Genomic DNA, 21,380 nt, shown 5'->3' on the forward strand with positions numbered 1-21,380 from the left:
TCACACCTCGTGTACTCCGGGGAGCCGTCCTGGGCGCACCACGTCGAATAACCCTATTTCCACCCGTGAGCCTCTGGGAGGGTGTCCACGGACACTGCAGGCTGGACTCGGGTGCGTTCAATGGCCACGACATTTCCCGTGGATGAGACCAAGTGGTGGGAGGGGTACCTGGCCGCGGGCCCTGTCGCGACCACCCCCACGGTCCCTGCACGGCGGGCACCAGGGCAGATGTGCTTGTAGGAGGATCCCTGGTTGAAAGGGGAAAGCCAGGCTGGGGAACAGTTAGAGACCTCGTGATGCTCTCTCACAAAATTCCCCAAGGCAGAAACAAACATGAACGTCACATGCTTTCAAGGTCTGACCCATTGTTCGTGTTACAGAAGTCTGGTCAGTATGGCAGGGAAAACCACCTTGAGGCGATGATTAACTGAGGTTCCTTCCCTTTTTAAAATCTGGAAAGCTCTGAGTGCATCTCGACCTTGATCCCGAGCAGCGGGCGGAAGGCTCCGGGGATGGCACCGGGGCTGGCACGGTCTGCGGGGAGGCGGGAGGGCCGGGGAGACCCTGCCGTCAGGCGCCCAGAGCCCTGGACAGACGGCAGAGGCTGTGAGGCTGGGCGGCACCCACCACACCAGGCGGCCTGTCCGCAGAAGTCCGTCCGCTGGCACCGTGTGTCCGCTCGGCGTCTCTGCACAGAGGGAGGGCGGAGCGGAGGGCCGACCTCGCCTGACCTGATTAGATCACGATCACTAGCAAGCTCTCGGTCACCCCAGGTTTAGCCTGGGTTCACCACGGGAAGTACATCTCCAGACCCGCCCGGCGCGGTGGCCCCCAGACGCACACGGCCACAGAGCAGGGGAAATGCGGCAGGTACCACAGGACGGAACCCTCTGGAGGCCTCGGACGGTCTCACCCGTCCTTGAAAACCAAAAGCCTGTCACGCTCCCACTGTGTGCCGCTCACCCGAGCTGCGCCGGACCGTGATGGGAAGCGCAGTCCACTCTGGGAGCCGAGGCTGGTGAGAAGGCCAGGGGTGGGATGCAGCCTTGGGCACTGAAACGGAGGCCAAGGGCATCGGGTTCCTGGGGCGACCCCATTGTGCCCCTCCACAGGGCTGTAGATCTCAAGATGTCATCTCCAATCTTTAACCACGGAGATGCCAACACTGTCCAGGGACCAGCAATGGGTCTGGCTCGTCCGGCTGATGGCTCACGTATCTGTACCTCCTCTGCCCGGCTCCAGTGGGATAAGTAGGACCCTCAAGCAATCTGACGTCACAAACACCTCCACGAGCCCATCACCAGGAGTGGCCCGCAGTGAGCCCCAGCTCGGCTGGGAACACAAGCCAGTCCGTCGCCCAGCACCCATCTGCCGCAAGGATGGGGAGCAGCAGGACTGGGAGAGGGGATCTGCCCCCAGCCCCCCATTTACAGGGCTCTAATCCCAAATTCTGGACAGCCAGATGGGCACCCCAGTCATGCTGGAAGGGGCAGAGCCAAAGCTCAGCTGAGACACAGTAGGTGCCCGTGGGACACAAGCGTCCAGCAGGAGGCCAGGTGCCAGTGTCTGTCATCTGAAGACTCACCAGGGCCACATCCTAAGTCTCAGAATACCAGTCTGCCCAACTCCTATGCATCCTGCAAAGCCCAATGCAAATGTTACCTCCAGAGGACGTTTTCCTGAGCTGAGCCTGCATGTTCCCTCCATCCTCTCAACGGAATCTCACCACACCATGTAACCCAGGTCAGCTTCCCACAGACATCGGCGCACTCCTCGCGTGTCCCTCATCGGCCTGAGTTCCCTGAAGCCGGAGGTCAGACCTGCTGCTCTCAACATGGTCCACGACGCCTGACATACTCAATATCCGACTTTCTCATGTCTAGCTGCTCCTAACGCGCCAAGGCTGCTAATCCCAGCCAGACAGGGCACCAGTCCCGGCACGAACCACACAGGACACCTCGGACAGCCGTACGTGTGAGCGTCTCAGGGGCCAGGGGCCAGACTTGGACTGGGCAGGCACGGCCCTGATCTGAGGCACCTGCCGCATGGAGGGGCGGCGTCACATCAGGTAGAGGATGAAAACCAGGCCACCCACATCCAGCCTGACGTGGACTTCAGCCCTCAGTGGCCGAGAACCACACGACGCTCCAGCTGCTCCACAGACTTGGTCCCCAGGCCTCCAACCCAGAAGCCCGCATGTGCGGAGCGGGCCCCAGCCCCCTGTCCCTTCCCCTGGACACTCCCCCCAAGCCTGGCTCTCTCCCCAGGGCGCAGAGAAGTCCTATCATAAGGTCATCTGGTCACCACTCCCGGCAGGCATGTTCCCACAGGAGGGGCTGGTGCAGCGACCCGGCCATCACAGGAGCGGCGTGCCCCGCACCCACACCACCAGCGCCGAGCTCTGCACCCTGGGGTCTCCAGCCCTGTGGGAAAGAACTCAGCCACACAGAGCTCGTCTCCTTTGACCCGCATCATTCCTGGGCCTCTATCGAAAGGCATCCAAATGAGGGAAAGGGGAAAGATGCCGTGTACACAAAAACGTTGGTTCATCTGCTCGGCAAATATTTACCAAGTGCCTGACTTGGGCCAAGCGCCGGTCCAGGCCGGGGACGCAGAACTGGGTGGGATCCGCGGATTCCTGCCTCAGCCACACCCAGGGAGCAACGGTTTCCTTCACAACAGCAATCAACAGCTAGACGCGCACTCCCCAGAGACAGGACACGAAAGCCTGGCCTCGGAGACAGAAACCCTCGTACGGGACAGAAACTTCCCAAAATCCCAGTCCGCGTTCTAGAGGAGCTCATCGAGACGCAGCAAGGAGACCACAAACTCATCTGAAGTTCACCCCTCAGTGATCCTGGACAAAACCAGGGGGGCGTGGGACTCTGCCCTTCCAGGCACAGAAGCCTGTGAGGAAGGCACCGCCGGGCCCAGCGGGCGAGCCCCGCAGTCCGACGCAGAGCTGAGCTGGTACGGAACGCAGGGTTCCAAACAAAATCAGGAGAAAGCCTCACGATTCGACGATGGCAATTAGGACAGCTGGTTAGAAATTTGCAAAGAAAGAAAACGAAGTCAAATTTGGTTCCAGATTTGAATGTACAGTAAAAGTCATTAAATCACGCAAAGAAAATGCCTACATGATCAAGTTTCTGTCTCTTTTTGCATCCCGCGACAGTAGCCCAGCAGATTTCCGCGGAATTTTGAAGGTGGGCTCGGGGGTCTGACTCTGGCCCACCGTGATCCACGCGAAAGCTCCCAGCAGAGCGGAGGGCGGCTTTGGTCAAGCACCGTGGACGGCCACCACAGGGGCCGTGCGCACCTGGGAGGGACCCCCGCTCCCTGAGGCTGAGCCCCAGACAGAAGGCCCAGGGACAGGCCTTTGAGGGCTGCTTCCTACACGTGGCCTGGCCCAGGAGTCAGCTCCAGGCGGGAGGCGCGGGTCCCGCCGGGCTGATTATTTTCCCCAGAAACAAAGGGGAGTTACTAGTGCAACAGTCCCAGTCTCTTGGAATGTAAAGACCTTTCTACTCCCACCAAGGAAGGCACAGAGAAAACCCTCTGTCCCGAACGACACATGCAGAAGTGGAAGAGAAACGACGAACGGACACAGAGAGCCAACAGCCTGCAGGAGCCAGAGGTGGGCGCCGCTGCCCTTGAGGGGGCCGACCACCAGGACTCCTGCCTGCCTGGGGGCTCCCGCTCTCTCGTTAACAAACACCACAGCAGAGGGCCGGGGGCGGGGGGTGCTCCGCGGGTTGGGCATCTGCCTTCCGCTCAGGTCATCATCCTGGAGTCCTGGGACCGAGTCCCGCATCGGGCTCCCTGCTCAGCACGGAGTCTGCCTCTCCCTCTGCCACTTCCCCTGCTTGTGCTCTCTGTCTCTCAAATAAATAAATAAAAACCTTAAAAAAAAACCAACCCACAGCACATCGCAGACTTTTATTTCCAACAACAGGTTTGCCGTGCAACTCTGGGGACGCAGGAGAAAGGGCACCGGACCGCCAGCCCTCCACCAGACGGGACGGCATCCGCCCTTCGCTGTGACTCCTTCCCGATGCTCTCCTGTCCCCCAGCCCGGTTTCCTTCACACGACTGAGCACGACAGACTGTGACGTGCGCCCCACACTGGCGACAGCATCAGACACCATCAGTGGTTGGGGCGCCTGGGTGGCTCAGTGGGTTAAAGCCTCTGCCTTCGGCTCGGGTCATGATCCCAGCGTCCTGGGATCGAGCCCCACATCGGGCTCTCTGCTCAGCAGGGAGCCTGCTTCCTCCTCTCTCTCTGCCTGCCTCTCTGCCTACTTGTGATCTCTGTCTGTCAAATAAATAAATAAAATCTTTAAAAAAAAAAAAAGACACCATCAGCGGCGCCATTGCCATGGGCCGGACGTCGGACTGAGCGCAGGGACACGTGGTCATGGGATGCGCACAGCCGTCAGGCAGCCGTACACGTACCCCAGTGTCAGGACCAGGCCAGGCACCTGATGTCTGGGCTCACAGCATGCCGAGAGCGGCGGGGCCCAGATGCCCCCTGGGCGGACGCGAGTGAAGGCAGGAACGTACTCGGCCCCCCGGCGGCTCTGAGGGCCAAGCAGCCCAGTGCGGCCAGCCAGGACCGGCGGCAGCACACCAGCCGCACCTGCTCTCCCGTCTCCACAGTCCCCCACAACCTCCCGGTGGGTGGGTGGCTCTGTGAACATCCAGCCAGAGCCTGGGGTCCTTGTGGTCTCATGAGGAAGAGGAGGGAGCGCACGCCCAAGACCGCACCATCTTCCCGGCACCCCAGCAGGACCCACAGCCGCAGAGCTGTCCTCGAGGGCCAAGCATGCTGGGCTCTGGGCAAGGACGCCGGCTCTGCCCGGACACGGACTGGGGTCGGCACGGCTGCACGGGGTCAAAGCGAGCGTGGCCACGGGTCCCCACGGTGCCACGATCCCGCACCGAGGACATGTGTCGCACACACACCGCAGGGGGCAACAGGAGCACCTTGGAGGGCGTGCAGGAGAAGCCGCGCTCCAGCCCAGAGGCCCTGCAGGGTGACGACCAACCGTCTGTCCCGCCACGCCCGCTCCCTGCGCTCTCCTGACGTGTCCACCTTGCCCCGCAGCAGCGAGCTGTCCTCAGCGTCCTCCCCAGACCTGGCGAAGTCACATGGGCCCCGTGCTTCCAGACTCCCTGACGGTGTCCGTGTGCCGCGCCCCACCCCGCACCCCGCTCCACCGACAGTGGCCCGCCCCCGTCCCCCCCAGAAGCTGGCTCAGCTCCCACAGCCCAGACTCCTGCTGCACCAGCAACCGCCTGCGAGCTCCTATTTGCTCCTCAACACTCGGCCCAAACGCCCCCCCAGAACCAATCCTGTGGAATGTGAGGACACAGCACCCTGTCCTCCATGTGGGGTGCGGACTCTGGGCTCCCGGCAGAGCCACGGAGAGGAGGGTACGCACGGGGTGGGCTCCCATGCACACCTCACTCGCCGTGTCGCGTAAGAGGACGCGGCGGCTGCTCGTAGGGAGGGAATGCTGTCTCCTAACCCTGAAGACGGATGCCTGTGCCCCAGGACGCTTGTAAGCAACAAGGAACCGGCAGCAGCCCGATGACACAAAACTCAGACGAAACACAGACTATAGCCACGTCTGGTTAATAACTTTAGGTTCTAAACTGCCCTTTGAACGTTTCAAAGTCACGGGCCTGGAAAGATCTCAAACGAAGCGGACGTGAAGCCCTGCATGTGAGCCGGTGGCAGACACCAGGACGGGGACCCAGGTGTGACCTCTGCGCCCTGGACAGCGGAGAGCGGAGGCTGCTGCGCACGCGTCCACACGGCCCTCCGTTCCTCCGGCAGCGGCCGCGCGCATGTACCTCTTAGGTCGTCACACGACCTCCACATCAGCATTTCACATTCTCTACCAAAGCAGTTACACGCCTGGGACCTCGACCCGTCTCAAAGGCGGAGCAAGAAGACAGACCCCTGGAGCGGTGTCCCCTGCCACCCGCTTGGGAGGTGGAAGTCGGCAGGCTCCCCGTGACCACTCAGGCCCCTTCTTTGGACAAACAAATCCGCCCACACAGCTCTCCATCCTGGTGCCTTGCTGGCGTCCGGGGGCCTCACAAAGATGAGCGAGCAGAGGCAAGGACAGGGGCAGGGAGCAGGGGACCCGGACACGGAACAAGGTGACGCACGTGTGCAGGAAAGGGGCTCCAAAGACAAGGGCCGGGGACGCGGGCTGGGCCAGGTGACAGACTCGAGCCGCTCCGCTCTCCCAGCAGCAGGACAGGGGCACGTGGCCCCCCACAGACCACGGGGCTGCATCCCCGTGGCCCTGTCAGCTCTGCTGTCACAGTCGGGAACAGCCAGGGCTCTGCGAGCTCAGAGAATGAAAAAAGCCAGCAGCCTGGGGGGCCGCCCGCAGCACCCCTGCCAGGAGGTTTCCACGCACCGGGAAGATTTAGGAACGGGGGTGCCAAGCTCCACCCGCCAGAGACCTCGGGGGCAGGAGAGCGTGGCAGCCGAGGTCCGCAGCCCTTCCGGCTAGTCTGCGGGGCATCTGGGAGGCACGTTAGTCTCTAACGGTCTTTCAAGCTGAGCCGTGTCTCAGGAAAGGGTTGGGTCATCCTGCCTCTCTCCCTTCGCCGGGTGAAGCCTGGGGGCTCTGGCAGTCCTCAGCAGCTACGCGGGGTAACACTCTCCGAACGCCCCCAGAGGAGCGCCCACACTTGGGGCAGCCCAGGCCCCTAGCAGCCGGCATGGGGGACCCAGACCTCAGGGCCTCGGGGGATTGGGGGCCCCAAACCGCTGCTGGTAGAAAGTCAGAATGCAAAGTAGACGGGCAGACAGAAACCACAGAGCGTTCCCCTGAGTACGGGCTCACACCTCACTGGCCTCGCCCACGCGGCCTCGCCAGCTCCAGTCTGCACGGGGAACCGTGACCACACGGGGCCGCTGGGTTCTTGGCGGGGGAGGGCGCAGCCACCCGCGGTCCAGGACGGAGGCGGTCCCCAGAGACAGGCACGCAGGCTGTGGCGGGAGGGTCGGGGCATCCTACGCTGTGGGTTCCCGGGGTGCACCCTGGCTCTACAGCCGCACCGGGGTCTCTGGGGCGAGCCCGCCGTGTGTGTGCTCCGCAGGCCTCTCTCCTGTTTCACGGTTCTGAGCAACATGCTTCCTGCGGACGCCAGCCACGAGGGCACTCTGCCAGCACGCCGCCGCAGGCCAGGATGTGGGGGGCGCAGTGCGAACCCTGTGGCCAGGCAGGTGGGCACGGCTCACTGGCAGCCACAGGACAGCCCAGCCGCTGGGACCTGTCCCCGCCAACACGAGCCGCCCTAGGGAGGACTCCCAACGTGACCCGCACTTCCCGCTAAGCCGATGCGTCCCGGAAGCGCGCCACCTGCACCGCTGGTGTCCGGCCCCCACGGGACTCCGCGTCTTGAAGCCACACGCCACAGGAAGAGACGGGTGGACGGTCAGTCTGGGGCCGGTCCACCCCTGCCCTGCACGAGCCCACTGATCACGGCCAAGGGCAGAAACACGACACGGACTGCGTTCGCAGAGCTGCTGGGTTCGCGCGTCCAGGGACGGCCCCGGTGTCAGAGCCACCACCACCCCGCTGAGGGCCTGCTCCCTCATGCTGACGCCTCGGGTCACGGCCCCTTCAGCTCCAACTCGGGGACAGTGACCCCAGAGCTAGAGTGCGCACGGACTTCCTCCAAGTCACCGAGCCACTTAACGACACCACCCCGGTCACAGCCCCGAGCAGGCCGGGCACACCCCCCGGGGCCAGAGTCAGCACACGGCTGACTCCTGCCAGGGCCTCGTGCCGCAGACCCCACCAGGTGCTGCGCCTACTGGCCACAGTGCCCCGGGACAGTCAGGCCAGCTTGTCGGCCACACACAGAGCTGGACATCACAGAGCTGGAAGGGAAACAAAATCATGCCTCTAATCCAGGATCGACAGCTCCGAGGGCAGCGCCCGCCCACCCCATGCACCCCGTCCACCGCGAGGCCTGCTATCCGACAGACAAGTTCTCCACGGAGGGGCACAAGGACTCGGGGAATGGTCCCAAGGACGCAGCTCTGGACCCCTCCCCACCAGGCTCCAGTTCCCCACGCGGTCAACCTGAGAAAGGCCAGCGAATGACGACACAGACTCCCACCGGACCGGGGACACGTCTGTGGGCGCGAGAGGCTCTAAGTGTTCGAGTTCTACCCAAACCTCCCGGCTCCCAGCCCCCCTTCTCCAGGGAGCATTCCTGACAGCCACAGCCCAGGCCTTCCCAGCTCTGGGGTGTCCACAGAAACGGTCACAGAGACCACAGCCGTCTGGCCTGGGCCATATCCAAGCAGTCCTGACATACGGGACTCTCTCCTCCTCTTCATTCCTCTGGGAAGATGCCACACGGCCCCCCGGGTCGGGACGCGGGGAGCCTCGGACCGTCACACCCCACGTGGACGAGGCCGACAAACACACTCTCCCCACGAGGCCGTCAGGTGCCGGCGTGTTTGTAAAGTCCCCGCGCTGTCATCTCCGAGCACGGGAAGACGGCTGCCCTCTCTGTAGGAAGGAGCGGCAGGAGCGAACGGACAGACCCCGCGAACCTCCCGGGTTCGTAGGAACCCACTCAGCCGGCCAGAGTGGCCTGAGTGCCGACGGCCTGCCTGACCTCCCCCCCTACACGCCCTGGACACAGTGTGGAGCCGCAGACAATCGCTGTCCTGGGCAGCATGCGGTGCCCAGATACCTGGACAGCATTGGACCCACCTCAGGGCAACGTGTGCCCCTGGGGTTTCCTGCGCAGCCTGATAAGCTGCGTCTTATGGGGCAACTGTGGGGTCCACAGGTTCCCCGGGGGTGTCTCCTCCTGCGCTGCCAGAGTGCCCCAGTCACGGGGTTCTGCAGGGAGGTAGGTGTGCGGCGGGTGGGCCATCAGGAGTCCCGCGGCCCCCAAACTCATGACCTCCCACGGCTCCCTCTGGGCGGGCGGCCAAGCCCCACGGAAGCCTGGGCCGACAGCAGGCAGGCAAATGGCCTCTCTGCCATTGTTCACACCCGACTACACAGCTCTCCGAGACGCGACTACCCCCAACGAAAGAGTCATCTCTACACGAAGGGGGTCTTTCCTGTCCTTGGGGGGAGGCTAGCGTCTGAATGCCATTCTGACCACACAGGAAGTCTGTGGGCAGAGCGCCCGGGTGAGGACACCTGTCCAGTCCTCGGGGACCTCAGGGCGGTGGCAGCTGGTGTCTGGGCCTCAAGCCTGAACGTGCGGGGCCCCTCCCTGTTTCTCAAGAAACAGCTGCCCCCGCACGGGAAGGAAGCTGGCACCGTGCACGAGAGTGACGCGGGTGGGGCGGCAGGCATGTGAGGAGGGTGGTCACGAGGGGCGCTCTGGGGCAGGCAGTCCACCCTGCAGGGCAGGCCCAGGGTACGTGGGCACCCCAGAGCGGCCCCCCAGACCCCACTCCCCCTGCAGTGCCTAAGGAGCGAGGGGCCACGGCAGTTCCACCTTCACAGCCACGTCCTTTGGGGCCTTTCTGCCAGTCTGTCGTCCGCAGCGCAGCCCTGCCCACCGGACCCGACGGTCCTCCACGGTGACATGAGAGCCGGGCAGGACCTGCCTCTGTTCGGAAACAACCTCTCAACCCCCGCTTAGAACTCTTTGCCGATTCCTGCGGCTCTGGCCCCGAACGTCTCTCCCTCTAAAGGCTGTGCCCCTTGTCCCCGGCTGCCCCCCAAATCCCTGAGCCCCGCCATCAGCACTCCCGCCTACACACGTCTGCGCCTGCCATGCCCCCCACCGCCCCTCATGCCCCCCCTCCCCCGCTGGTGCGGTCAACACCAGCCCAGCCTTCACACCTCAGCAAGTCCATCCCACCCTCCCCTGTGAAGGATCCGGTGCCGTCACACGCGTCACACGCGCTCGCACCTCGTTCCTCCCACGCGGCAAGGCGCCCATCGCTGTGACCCGTCTGTCTCCCCATGTGACCGAGAGCCCCGCCAGGCAGGAACTGGCTCATGTTGGCCTGCCTGTAGGCCCAGGGCCTCAGCTCAGGCTGAGAGAGAGAGAAGGGCCGCAGGTCCCCCAAAACATGCGGGTCCGTGACCCACCGCCCGGGCTCACACCCGGCCCACTGCCTGTAAACGTGCCCACACGCCAGGAACGGTGTTTACGCTGTTAAGTGGTTAGAAAAGGACGGAAACAACAGTGTTTTGCACCCTGTGAAAATCACGTGAAATTCCAGTTTCGGAAACACGGCTACGCTCACCCCGCGGCGGCTTCTGGGCTGTGACAGCAGAGCAGTCGCAGACTGTGCGATGGCGAACCCGAAATATCTCCCGCGTGGCCCTGATGTCCAACACTCACCGCAGCTACACCGTGGTCCTCGCCGTCCGGCCAGGGGCATGACCCAGCACAGCCGGAAGATCAGGACCCTCTGCGCTCCGGGAAGGCCGCGCTCTCCCTGCAGAGCTGATGCCTGCTCGGTTCAGCAGGCGCTCGTGCGTGCCCCGAGGGGAAAGGGTCTCCGGATACACTGGAGGGTCTGGCTCACCGTCCCAGAGTGCCAAAGCCCATGCTTACTAGGCAGCCCCCATCTGCGCCCTCCAGATTGTGCAGAAGCTGCTTGGAAGCTGGGGATCGAACTCCAGGAAGTGGGGTGCAGGCCCTGGCGTAAGGCGCGCGGGGCCAGGCAGCAGGACCAGGCAAGCCGCGGGGAGTGCGCATGAAGGACGCTGCGCTGGCCTCTCGTGTCGGCCCCGGCTGGGACACCCAACAGACCCGTGAGGAGTGGAGTCAGGACAAAGGGGTGGGGAGGACTTTTCAGAGGACCCTAGGGGGAGCCTTCAGTCGGGAGTGCTGGGCAGGACCCCGGCGCTGGCAGGCAGAGCTCCCCGCCCTCTTCTGTGGGGGACACGCGACGATTACCCAAGCTAAGAAATGTTTGTCATTAAGCTGGGAGCCGTTTCAACAGCAGAGAATGCGCACCCTTCCCAGAAAACTGGGCCAAGACTGAGCGTGCGTGACTGGGTAGTTCCGCGGCTCAGAAGCCACCCCAAGTCCTTCTGAGCACCAAACGGCCTCAGGGAAGGGGTGGAGGGCGGGGAGTTCTTCGGCTGTCCCTGGGCTGCAGAGACCCAGCAGGGGAGGCGGGTTCCCGCTCGCCCTCCCCTACCACCCCGGCAGTCACGCGCCTGCTCCTCACACCCCTGGATGGCCCAGTGGGCCGCCTCCCCAGCCCCGTTCCGGCGCCCGGCGCCCGGCGCCCGGCGCCGCTGGCCTCGGCCTGACCACCTGGCAACTTCCGAGTGTTCTGATGCTTGTTTGCTGCGTGGAAAGGACGGAAATCAAATGCAGTGAAGGGAAAAGCACCAAACCTTCTCTCATCCCGAACCACGGATGTTCCCACGCCAGTACCTACCCCACACCTCGGGCACTCGATATTCCTGGAGTCCCAACCTTCAGAGGAGTCTTGTTCTGGCTTCCCGACCTCAGGCACATCCCAGCCCCTCTCTGGCCTCCGTGCCCTCATCTGCAAAACACGGCGCTGGACCAGATCCCCCAGCTCAGCAACAGAGAAGCTTAGCAAGAAATTCCAAGATCAGCTTTCATTAAGACTCAAGTAGTAAAACGTTTCGAAAAAGCCCAGCGAAACCACAGCTGTGCCAGAGGCATCTGAGAGACGCTTCAAAACAAGAAACACATGATAATGCAAGAAGGAAATTGCTGATTTTTCTTTTCTTTATAAGTCATCTGCCCGGGATGTGGTATCTGTAAAACGATATGCGACCAGCTGAAGCCTGAGCTGGGCTCAGTCCCGGGCGACGCTAAGACCCCGCTGCAAATCAGGGGCTCCCCTGGCCGAGGAGCCCTCGAGCCAAGCATTAACGCTTACAGGACCTGACAGGTGACAAGGAAGCTAAATGGCGGACCCCCACTTCTACCGCCACGCAAGTTTTACTCCTGCGGCTCAAAAGGGACGCCCTACACCAAAACACATCCTCTCAGAGTGGACCCCGCCATCTCCTCAGCTCCCTTCTTCCGGAAAGCTCTGCCGGCGCTCCCATTCCCAGCGTTTCTGTAAAGCAGACCCTCAGCCTCGGGCATCCCGTGACACTCAACTTCCCATGTTCGTCACCCAGGACTCCACATGAACGCGGATTCCTTTTTTAAAAATATTCTGAACCTACAAGTAGATCGACGGAATGCTAGAAAGTGCCCTGGGGCACCCACCACCCAGTCCTAGAAACAAACACTTGCAAACACACCGGACACCAGCAGGACCCACTCCTGCTGCCCGTCTTCCTATGCGGCAAGTCCATCCTAAATCCAGGGCTCATCACCCCACGTGACTCCCCACTCACCACACGGCACAGACCACAGTGGGAGCTTCTCAACGCTTCCATCCTTGGTGCCGTCCACAGGCAAACCCCTGTCCCGTCTCCTTGCCCCGTTTTACGCGTCTGCCGTGTGGACAGTACTAGTTGTCAGCCCTTCCGGCTCTCTGCTGTATAAACACTCTGTTACTCGGCTGTGCCACGTACTGGGCCACAGATGCTCCTCGTCATTTCGCACAAGGGCCTACGCTGGGCCAGACAGTCCCGCACTTCCAGACTGCTCACAACCCCCTAACAAGAAGGCGCGCATCCCCCTAGACCAGAGGGGGCTGGGACACACAGGGGTGGGAGCTGGCAGACCCAGGCGAGCTCCGGCCCACTGGGCTCTCCCGCCACCCTCCCCGCCCGATCCTCCAGCCCCATGTGGGGTCGTGCCTCCATGACTCACATTTCTGCCCGTGAGACGACGGACAGACGGCTCCAAAGTCGGCTGAGAGAACCTAAAACAGGACGCTCCATTTTTCTCTTTTAACTAACAATTCCACAGGAAATCCATTTGACACACAGGGCCTGCGCGCACAGTGAGGACAAGCCTTTCTCTGGCAGGAGGCCCTGTGCGCTCCCTGGAGTCATTCCCAAGTTTACACCAACTGTTTCCAAGTCAGCCGGAGTCCTAGTGCATCCTGCAGAAGCAGGCTGTCTGCCCCCACCCACAGAGGGCACGGGGGGCCGGAAAGGACCCGGGAATCACAGTGGGCCTGAGTGGCAGCGGCTGAGCGGACCAGGCTGTAAGAATGACCCTGCTCGGGGAGGTCTCGGGGACGTCGGGGGCTCAGAGGGCTGAGGGAAGCAGGCACACCCACCGTGCTAGTGCTTGGCCTGGAGAGCCAGCCCCGCAGCCCAGCCCAGCCCTGCCACTGGGGAGAAAGCCCAGCCTGAGGACGCGGGTGGGGGCGCCCAGCAGCCAGGCAGGGAGCCAGGCCAGAAGAGAGGTGTGAGCTCCAGCGCCAGGGCCCCTGGGGACGGGGGACGGGGGCGCAAGGCCAGGGGAGGCGCGGGGCACCAGGAGCACGACTGGTGACTCTAGCCCCGGCCCCTCGGCCGGACGTCCCACGCGGGGTTTCTGTGCGACAGGACGAAGGACGCCTCGCACGGGCCACGTGCGCAGCCCTGGCGGGCGCAGCCCCCTCCCACGTCCCCCAGCAAAGCAAGGAGCAGGAGAACAGGCTCGGCCGCTTCCAGGCTGCGCGACCGTCGCCGACGCCCCTGCCCCACGGGGCGCGCACTGCGGGTGACCACCGGTGGGGGCCCTGAAGCGCACCCCGCCAGGGGTCCAGGGTCAGCCCGCCCTCCCCCGACCCGAAGCGGCAGCGGAAGCACCAAGGGGCCGGGCGCTCGTTAGGGCCAGAAGCCCCCGGGCGCGAGGGGCCGCGCCGGGCGTCCGCGTCGCGCGTGGGGGAGCCCAGGTGAGGGGCGGGCACCGGGGCCGGAGCGCGCCGGGCCGAGGCGGGGACGGGGGCGCCGGGGCGAGGCGGGGAGGGGGCGCCGGGGCGAGGCGGGGAGGGGGCGCCGGGGCGAGGCGGGAAGGGGCGCCGGGGCGAGGGGCGCCGGGCGCGGGCTCCGCTCCCACCTTGAGCACCGTGACGGCGCCCGCGCTGTGCACCTGGAAGTGCGCGGGCGGCTCGGCGCCGGGCTCGGCCGCCTCGTCGGGGCCCTGGTAGCTGAAGCAGGCGTCCGCGATGTCCAGGTGGCCGAGCGGCAGCGCGTCCTGCGGGCTCTTGAAGTAGTAGAGGTAGCAGCGGCGCGCGTCGAACACGAACCAGCGGCTGCGGTAGCCGCGCAGCGGGCCCTTGCCCGACAGCTTCTGCAGGTACCCGCACAGCCGCGCCGGCTCCCGCGCCCCCGCCGCGCCCTCCCGCTCCTCCTCGTCGGCCCGCGCCCCGGGCCCCGGCATCGCCGCCGCCGCCGCCGCCGCCGCCGCCCCGGCCCTGCGCGCCCCCGCGCCGCCCGCGCCCCCGCGCCGCCCCCGCGCGCCAGGCCCCGCCCCGCCCCGCCCCGCCGCTGCGCACGGCCCGCGGCCGCGCAAGGCAGCCTGGGACTTGTAGTCCCGCCGTCACGGCGCGAGCCCGTGAGGCGCTCGGGCTCCGCGCACCTGCAGCCCGAGCCCCGCAGCACCTGTGCCGCGCGCCCTTCCGGGAGGGACGCGGGGGACGCGCCACGACCGCGCGACACTGGCCGTCGTCCGAAAGAGGAAGCGCGAGGAAGGACGGGCCGAGCCCGCCGCGACCACGTGGGCCCAGGGCCGCGGTGCAGAGAGGAACGCGCGGGGGGAGCCGGACCGCGCACGGTCTCACCGGTCGGGGGGATCGGGAAGGCAGACGCAGCAACACCGCGGAAACCGGCGCCTCGGGGCGTGGAAGAGGCGTGTCCTGGCCGACGGCGGGAGGTCCGGGCCTGCAGGGGCGCGGCGCGGGGGTCCGCGGAGCAGGTGTAGCTCCGAGCGGGACCTGCCGGGCAGCGGCCCCGTGGACCGCTGCGTCCGGCGCCTGGACCTGATGTGACGCCGAGTGCGGACTGCGGCTCCGCGGAAGGACGGAGAGAAGGTTCTGGCTTCGCTTCAGGGGCCAGATCCAAGCAAATACCCCTCTTCCTTCTGCGTGTCCTCACCAGACGCGTGACAGGACACCAGGGAAGCTGGAGGGCCTCGCTTTCTGAGATGGACAGGGGACCGAACCAGTCGCCCACTCAGACACGCCGGCCGAGTGAGCCTCCCGGCCCAGGCAGCCACACTTGAGCGCGGGATCCGCTGACCCTCGGACACCCATTGCCTGGGGCCATCGGCAGTCCCGCAGGTGGCGACAGGTGGCGACAGCGCGGCTACCCCACCTTCATGTCCCAGGTGCTCTTTGAGCACCAGACACACGGTGTGCAGGGTGGGCTCTGGAGTCAGGCAGATGGGATTCATCTGGGAGCTCTGCCGCTGTCCAGAGCTGTGACCTTGGCTAGGTCCCTTGACCTTTCTGAGCCTAGCATCTTCATCTGTAGAATGTGATCATACAGCGCGTACTGTTGTTCCTGTGAGGTTTACAGGTGCAGTGCTCCGCACTCCCTCCAGACCTGTACAGTTAACATAGATGTCCTGAGCAGGTAGCTTTGAATCCAGCAGTGGCCCAGCCCCCACACAGGGAGGACCAAGCGTGCCCTGCAGGAGCCCTGCAGCAGTGGGGCCGGCCGCCCTCCAGAGAGAGGAAACCGAGCTGGATCTGGGCCTCGCCCTGTGGGTGAGAGGAGCAGTGACTAACCAGCTTGCAGGGTGAGGCAGCTGGGGAGGATGTGACTGGGAAATCCCATGGAAAGGGGACCGGCTGGGAGCACGGGCTCTGTGTAGCCGCAGCTCTGTGCACAGGAGGCCAGGGAGGAGGGGGGACAGCCACTGTCCTCAGCTCTGTGAGCCAGGTGTGCAAAAGTGGGGGTGGCCGTGGCCTGTGGTCCCAGAGGACAGAACTGAGCCCAGATACACCTTGCAGAGACTGAGATCGGCTAAGGGTCAGGAAGACACAGGGCTGAGTCCCCAGCCTGGGCAGATGGGACTGGACAAGGGACCGCTACCGTTCCTCGGCAGTTGCTGTCTGTGCTTCTCAGTGGACAAGCTGGGCCCCCAGCCTGACCATCCTGCACCAGAGCCCACTGTCCCTCCCGGCCACCCCTGGCAAGGGAGGAGGCTGCCTCTAGCCCCGGCTTCCTTGGGTCAGGCCACATCCCACATCATATCCAACACATTAAAATGCCCCACATTCTATGGTAAACATTGCTCTAAAAATGTTTGAAGGCATTTGTATAATCATGATGCTGGTATTTTCTGACTGTGAGAAATTCATTTTACTTTATGTCTGGTTGACAGTTTCTTGGCAATCACCATGTCTGTGTGGGCGCCCTGGCCGAGAGAGAAATCCAGCCCACGCATTGTTTTCAAAGGGAGTGATGTTTCTTTTTGAAGTTTATTTATTTCTGAGTGACCTGTACGCCCCACATGGGGCTCCAATTCATGACCCCAAGGTCAGGAGTTGCCCACTCTGCTGACCCCAGCCGCATCCCCTAACAGGACTGACGTGTTGAGGATTACTGTGACATTGCCATAATGGTACTTCTTGTGGACATCTGATTCAATGGGTATTAATGTGGATTTTGCTCTTCCTCGTGGAGCCCCAGTTTATCTGTTTTAGGCTACAGACATTTCGTCAGCCCCTTGAGAGCTGGCCGAGGGCTCTGGGCCTTCAGAGTCTACAGAACAGACCACCCTGGCCAGGCCCTGAACGTGGCCCCCACTGTCCTGGGACCCCAGCAAGCCGGACAAAGTGGCCACAACCTCTCAGCAAAGTCCCTGTCCCTGCAGCCCCGCTGAGTAGACGTGGCCGAGAATTCAGGACCCACTCGACCCCCTCCCGACCCCCTATACCTCTCCCAGGCCACCAGCCCTGTCCACTCCCTCAACCAAGACGCTTTTTTCCTGAAACACACCCTGCATTGTGTCACACCGGGGTCGAAGGGGCTACAGGACAGCCCTTATCTCGGCTCCTGCTGCACTTCCCCCCCCACCCTCTGTTTGGGCAAGTTCAGTCAGTTTATGTAAAATGCTGAACAAACGCAGCTTCAGTTCCCATCCTTTCCAGGCAGGTCCCCTGCTCAAGGCCGTCGTGCACGGGGACTCTGCCGGCTCCTGGGCCCTCCCTCGTGGCCCCTCCTCCGTGGCTCAGGTCCCCAAGTCTCCTAGCTGGACGTCCGCATCCTGTGGCCAGGGTCCAGCCTGTGTAGTCCCCCCTCCCCATGTCTAGGACAGGCCTGCTTGGGGCCTCAGGGTCTGCCCCCTCTAGCCTCTTGGAGCCTAGTGACCAGAAGGAAGTGGCCAACCCAGGAGGAAGTGGCTGCTGTTTACCCAAAAGGGGAAATCTGGGCAGTGAGCGTGCTCCCACATGGCCAGCCTCTGGGCAAGCCCCAGGGACACAGAGCCAGTGACTCATCCTGGGCCAGTTTCCCTCGAGAGGAATGGGGTGAGAAGCCGGGCCACGCGCAGCCCCTGTGCCTCTCAGACCCCGGGAAACAAGCCTGCCAGGTCACTGTCCTGACACAGCAGCAGGAGCCCTGCAGTTCTGCGGGGAGTCCAGAGAGGAGAGACCTCACTGCCTGCTGCGCTGTGTGTCCTCAGACTTGTCTGTGCCCTCTCTGGGCTGCCGTTTCCCACCTGTACTGCCAGGGGCTGGGTGGCCAGCTGAGGCCCAGTGGGCCCGTGGGCCTTCGTCCTGCAGCTCCTGGGACCAGTGGACACTCCTCTTTCCAGCTTCTTGAGTGTTTGAGGCATCACAGCCAACCGATCCCTCCCTTCCGGGCTCTCTTCCATCCTGCCCTGTGGCCAGTGTAAGCATTACCCCTGCGGGGTCACAGGTCTGCGTGTTCCCTGGGCCCTAACCGCAGCTCCCCCTCCCCACCCCACCTCGCTGCCTGCTGCCCGCTGCCCGGAGAAATGGTGGGGACGGAGCCCTCCTGTGCCTGAGGCAGAGAGCACGGGATCCCGAGGTCAGGCCCGGGGGGATCTCAGGGATCTCAGGAGGACCTTGCTGACCCCAGAGCACGTGCGGAGGAAGCTGGCCTGGGAGGGAGGGGATGGAGTTCAGGGCCCGGTGCTGGAGAAGGAACCGAGGGAGCCGGCCGGCGGCAGGGCCCGGGGAGCAGCCCCACGGGGAGGCCTCACCACGGGCTCCGGGGAGACGGCGGTCCACGTGCACGTCCACACAGCCCCGCACCGTGCCTCCTGCCCTGGCAGGGTGGTGGGAGGGAAGGAAGAGGGGCTCTGTGACTCCGGCTGTGCTGCCCGCTGCAGGAAGCGTGCTGGGCAGGCCAGGCGGCTGCGGAGAGGAACCCCAAACCCCTCCCCCACCCCGGCCCCAGGGACCGTCTCTTGGCCTGGATGTGCAGACCCTGGTTTCCAGAAAGCCTAGTTTCCCTACCAAATGGGCAGGCAAATCTCCACACCTTGTGATTGCCTTTCCTAGAGGGAGGTCCCCGAGGTGCTGGCCACCTTCCCAGCCCCAGGGGCCAGGGCTCCAGGGCTCTAACCGGCAGAGGCCTGGCTGCCCCAGGGAGCTGATGGAGGGCAGAGGGTGGGCAGAGGAGGCCTGCACCGGACTGAGGGGGAGTCCCGCAGCCCAGGCAGCAGTTGAAGCCTGGACCCAGGGGCGGGCAATGGGGCTGCAGGGCCAGAGAACCCGGGTCCTCCTGTTCCCTGTCCTGTTTCTCAGCCTGGCTCTGTGCCCAGGACAGCAGCCCACCTGCCTTCAGGGCTCCCCCCCCGCCCCCCTGCCTGCAGGCTTCCCCCTTCGCAGCCCCCCTGCGAGGCCCATGTGGGAGGTGGGGGGAGAGGGCCTCCTGGCTGGGCGAAGGGGTCTCCCAAAGGGGTAAGAGGTGTTGACTTAGGCTGAGCAATGAGGGGAGCAGGGCTGGGGGGGTCCCCAAGGGAGGGGCAGGGACATGAGGACACCCAGCAAGAGCCCACTTGGGGTCTGTTTTGGAGTGCGTTTGGAAGATAAGGTACGGAACTGGCCTGGCAGGGAAAGGCACCCCCCACGGGGGTAGGGCAGAGGCGAAGCTGTGGTTCCGCTGGCGGGGGCGGGAAGAGGGGGGTGTGGGGGTGGCCTGGCACCACCTCCTGCTCTGTCCGGACCAGGCCAGGCCTTCCCGGTCCTGGGTCTGTTTCACACCTCTGCGGTCACCGAGCCTGTGACAGGGAGGGGAGGAAACGGGGTGTATTTGAAGTGCCTGGCACATCATCCTGGACCTGCCATGGTCGGGCTCCATGCTCCCAGCAGTCGGGGGGGATGTCATCCCAGGGCAGCAGGGCAGGCTGTTGGGTGGGGGGGAACCCCAGGGCCATGGGGCAGGCTGCAGGGGGGTGCCAGGGCCACGGCTGCCACCTGGCCTCTGAGAAGTTGTAGAACAGGGTTTTTTTGTTGTTGTTTTTTTTTTTTTTTTAAGATTTCATCTACTTATTTGACCATGAGAGATCCTAAGTAGGCAGAGAGGCAGGCAGATGGAGAGGAGGAAGCAGGCTCACTGCCGAGCAGAGAGCCCAATGCGGTGCTCGATCCCAGGACCCTGAGATCATGACCTGAGCCGAAGGCAGAAGCTCTAACCCACTGAGCCACCCTGGTGCCCCTAGAACAGGGTTCTTCACATTCGGTCTTTGACCCCGATCTTCCCAGTGCACCGAGACAGACCTCCACGTGGCTGCCTCTCCTCCAGCCTCACAGTCGGCAGGGTTTCAGCTTTGCCTGGACTCAGACCTCACTGCTGAGACAGATCATCTGCGGAGAAAGAAGTTCACTTGTTCTTGACACTAAGACCGAGAGGTGGCGCACGGGGAGGGTCTCCCTTTCCTCCACAGCACGCCCGAAGGCCAGAGCAGGGGTGCTCGGTCCAAGACAGTCTGTGGAGACTCCGTTTCACTTCCTAGCAGATATGTACATATGATTCTGAAATAACAGTCTCATTTTACACTATTTTAAAAATGTGTGAGTGTGTGTGTGTGTGTGTGTGTGTGTTTGCTTTTAACTTTTGGGAAAATGCTATTTTCATGATTTTGTTTTGGAATGATTTGGCTTTGAGAATTCATTAAATTGGCGGCTGGTGATCACTTCTTGGCAGTTTTCCTGCGCACTTGGGGGTTCTGCGGGGGACCATCTGACCTCCAAACCGTTTCGGGTGGGAGGACTCCTTTATGAACCCTTAATAAAGCTGATGCAATTCTGCACTGTACAGACATTTGCGTACACACTTATTTATTGCGATTTTAAGGTTTTCTCTTTCTGGATTTTGGAGCCAACACTGGTGCGGGCTGGGGGGCTGTTTCCTCGCTTGGGTCCCAGACATTTTTACTGGCCCTTGTTGCGTTTCTAGGACCTGGCCATCCTCCTGTGGCTGCAAAGTGCATTGGTTGGGAGCGGGGAGCGGGGGGCCCCGAGGGCATTGCTCGGGCCCCCTCCACACCTGTGGCCATGCAGAAACAAAGCTGCTCAGCAGCATCAAGGCGCCAAACAGTCCTAGTGATACTGGGGACCTCTCTCAACCAGCATCAGCCCCCCCCCCCCGGTGTTCCTTGCCAGTGGGAGACCCAAAATGACTGAGCTTGAAAATATTATGCCCGCATCTGCCCACTCCTCCAACTTCCACTGAGCACAGATGGATACGACCCCGAAAGAAGGCAATTTGGCAACATCTGTCAAAACTACAGAGCAAAAGCCCCCTTTGAGTGGAGGGGCCCCATGGGAGACTGTGTTCTGTGGGTGTTCTCATGCTTGTGCAAGGTTGAGTGTGCAAGAGGCCTTCCACTGCCACGACGTTGAAATAGAGGAACATTAGAAGAGATCAAGTGAGAAGCATACGGTGCAGCCACAGCGGGAATGTCCCACGGCTGCAGCCCACGTGGCACCCAGGCATCCCCCTACGGGCAGGGCTCCAGGACGGGGTCCGGATTGTTTCATAAAGCGAAACACTGTGCACGCACAGAACGCCGCCTGGCACTCTGCCCTTCGAATAAGAATGTGCGGATCAAGGCGGCTGTGCACAGGGAAACCCAGGAAGGACATTGGCAGGGGGCGGCCCTGGGTCCCCGTGGGAGGGAGAAGGACCTGGGGCATGGGTTTTAATGCTTGGGCGGAAAGTGCCGGTACAGATACCTTCTTATATTTTTTATTTTTGAATGCCATGTGGGTGTATCCTGTACCTGGATGATAATTTAAAACATGCCTATTGAATGAGCGTTGGGTGTTACACACGAGTGATGGGTCGCTAAATTCTACCCTCACAGCTAATGACCCGCTGTATCTTGACTAACTCGAATTTAAGTGAAACCTAAGTAAAGAATTTAAGTTAAATGAAATGTGCCTGTTGGGCAAGCAACTGTGCCAAGTCCTGTCCCAGGCACAGAACAGACTAGAGAACGGAGCAGATGATGGAGAGAAGAGAATTGAGCTCTGTGCTCCACGCGCAGTGCTCCAC

The 21,380-nt window shown here is 63.0% G+C and overlaps 1 protein-coding gene across 7 annotated transcripts in view; it reads right to left on the reverse strand.

Moving 5' to 3' along the window:
- Window positions 1-14,316, reverse strand: part of TBC1D2B (TBC1 domain family member 2B) — a 59,186-nt gene extending 44,870 nt beyond the window's left edge. For 4 of the 7 annotated variants that reach the window (XM_082736260.1, XM_082736258.1, XM_082736259.1 and 1 more), the window contains exon 1: window positions 13,963-14,308. In XM_082736260.1, the coding sequence (XP_082592386.1) occupies window positions 13,963-14,286 (324 nt within the window). In that variant the 5' untranslated portion in view covers window positions 14,287-14,308. Of the gene's footprint in view, window positions 1-12,780; window positions 13,256-13,962 lie in introns of those variants that run through there. The other 3 variants (XM_082736252.1, XM_082736261.1, XM_082736256.1) reach the window with 2 other exon arrangements.
- Between the last annotated feature and the right edge of the window lie 7,064 nt (window positions 14,317-21,380).

Source organism: Mustela nivalis, assembly GCF_964662115.1.
Source record: "Mustela nivalis genome assembly, chromosome: 6".
Lineage (NCBI taxonomy): Eukaryota > Metazoa > Chordata > Mammalia > Carnivora > Mustelidae > Mustela > Mustela nivalis.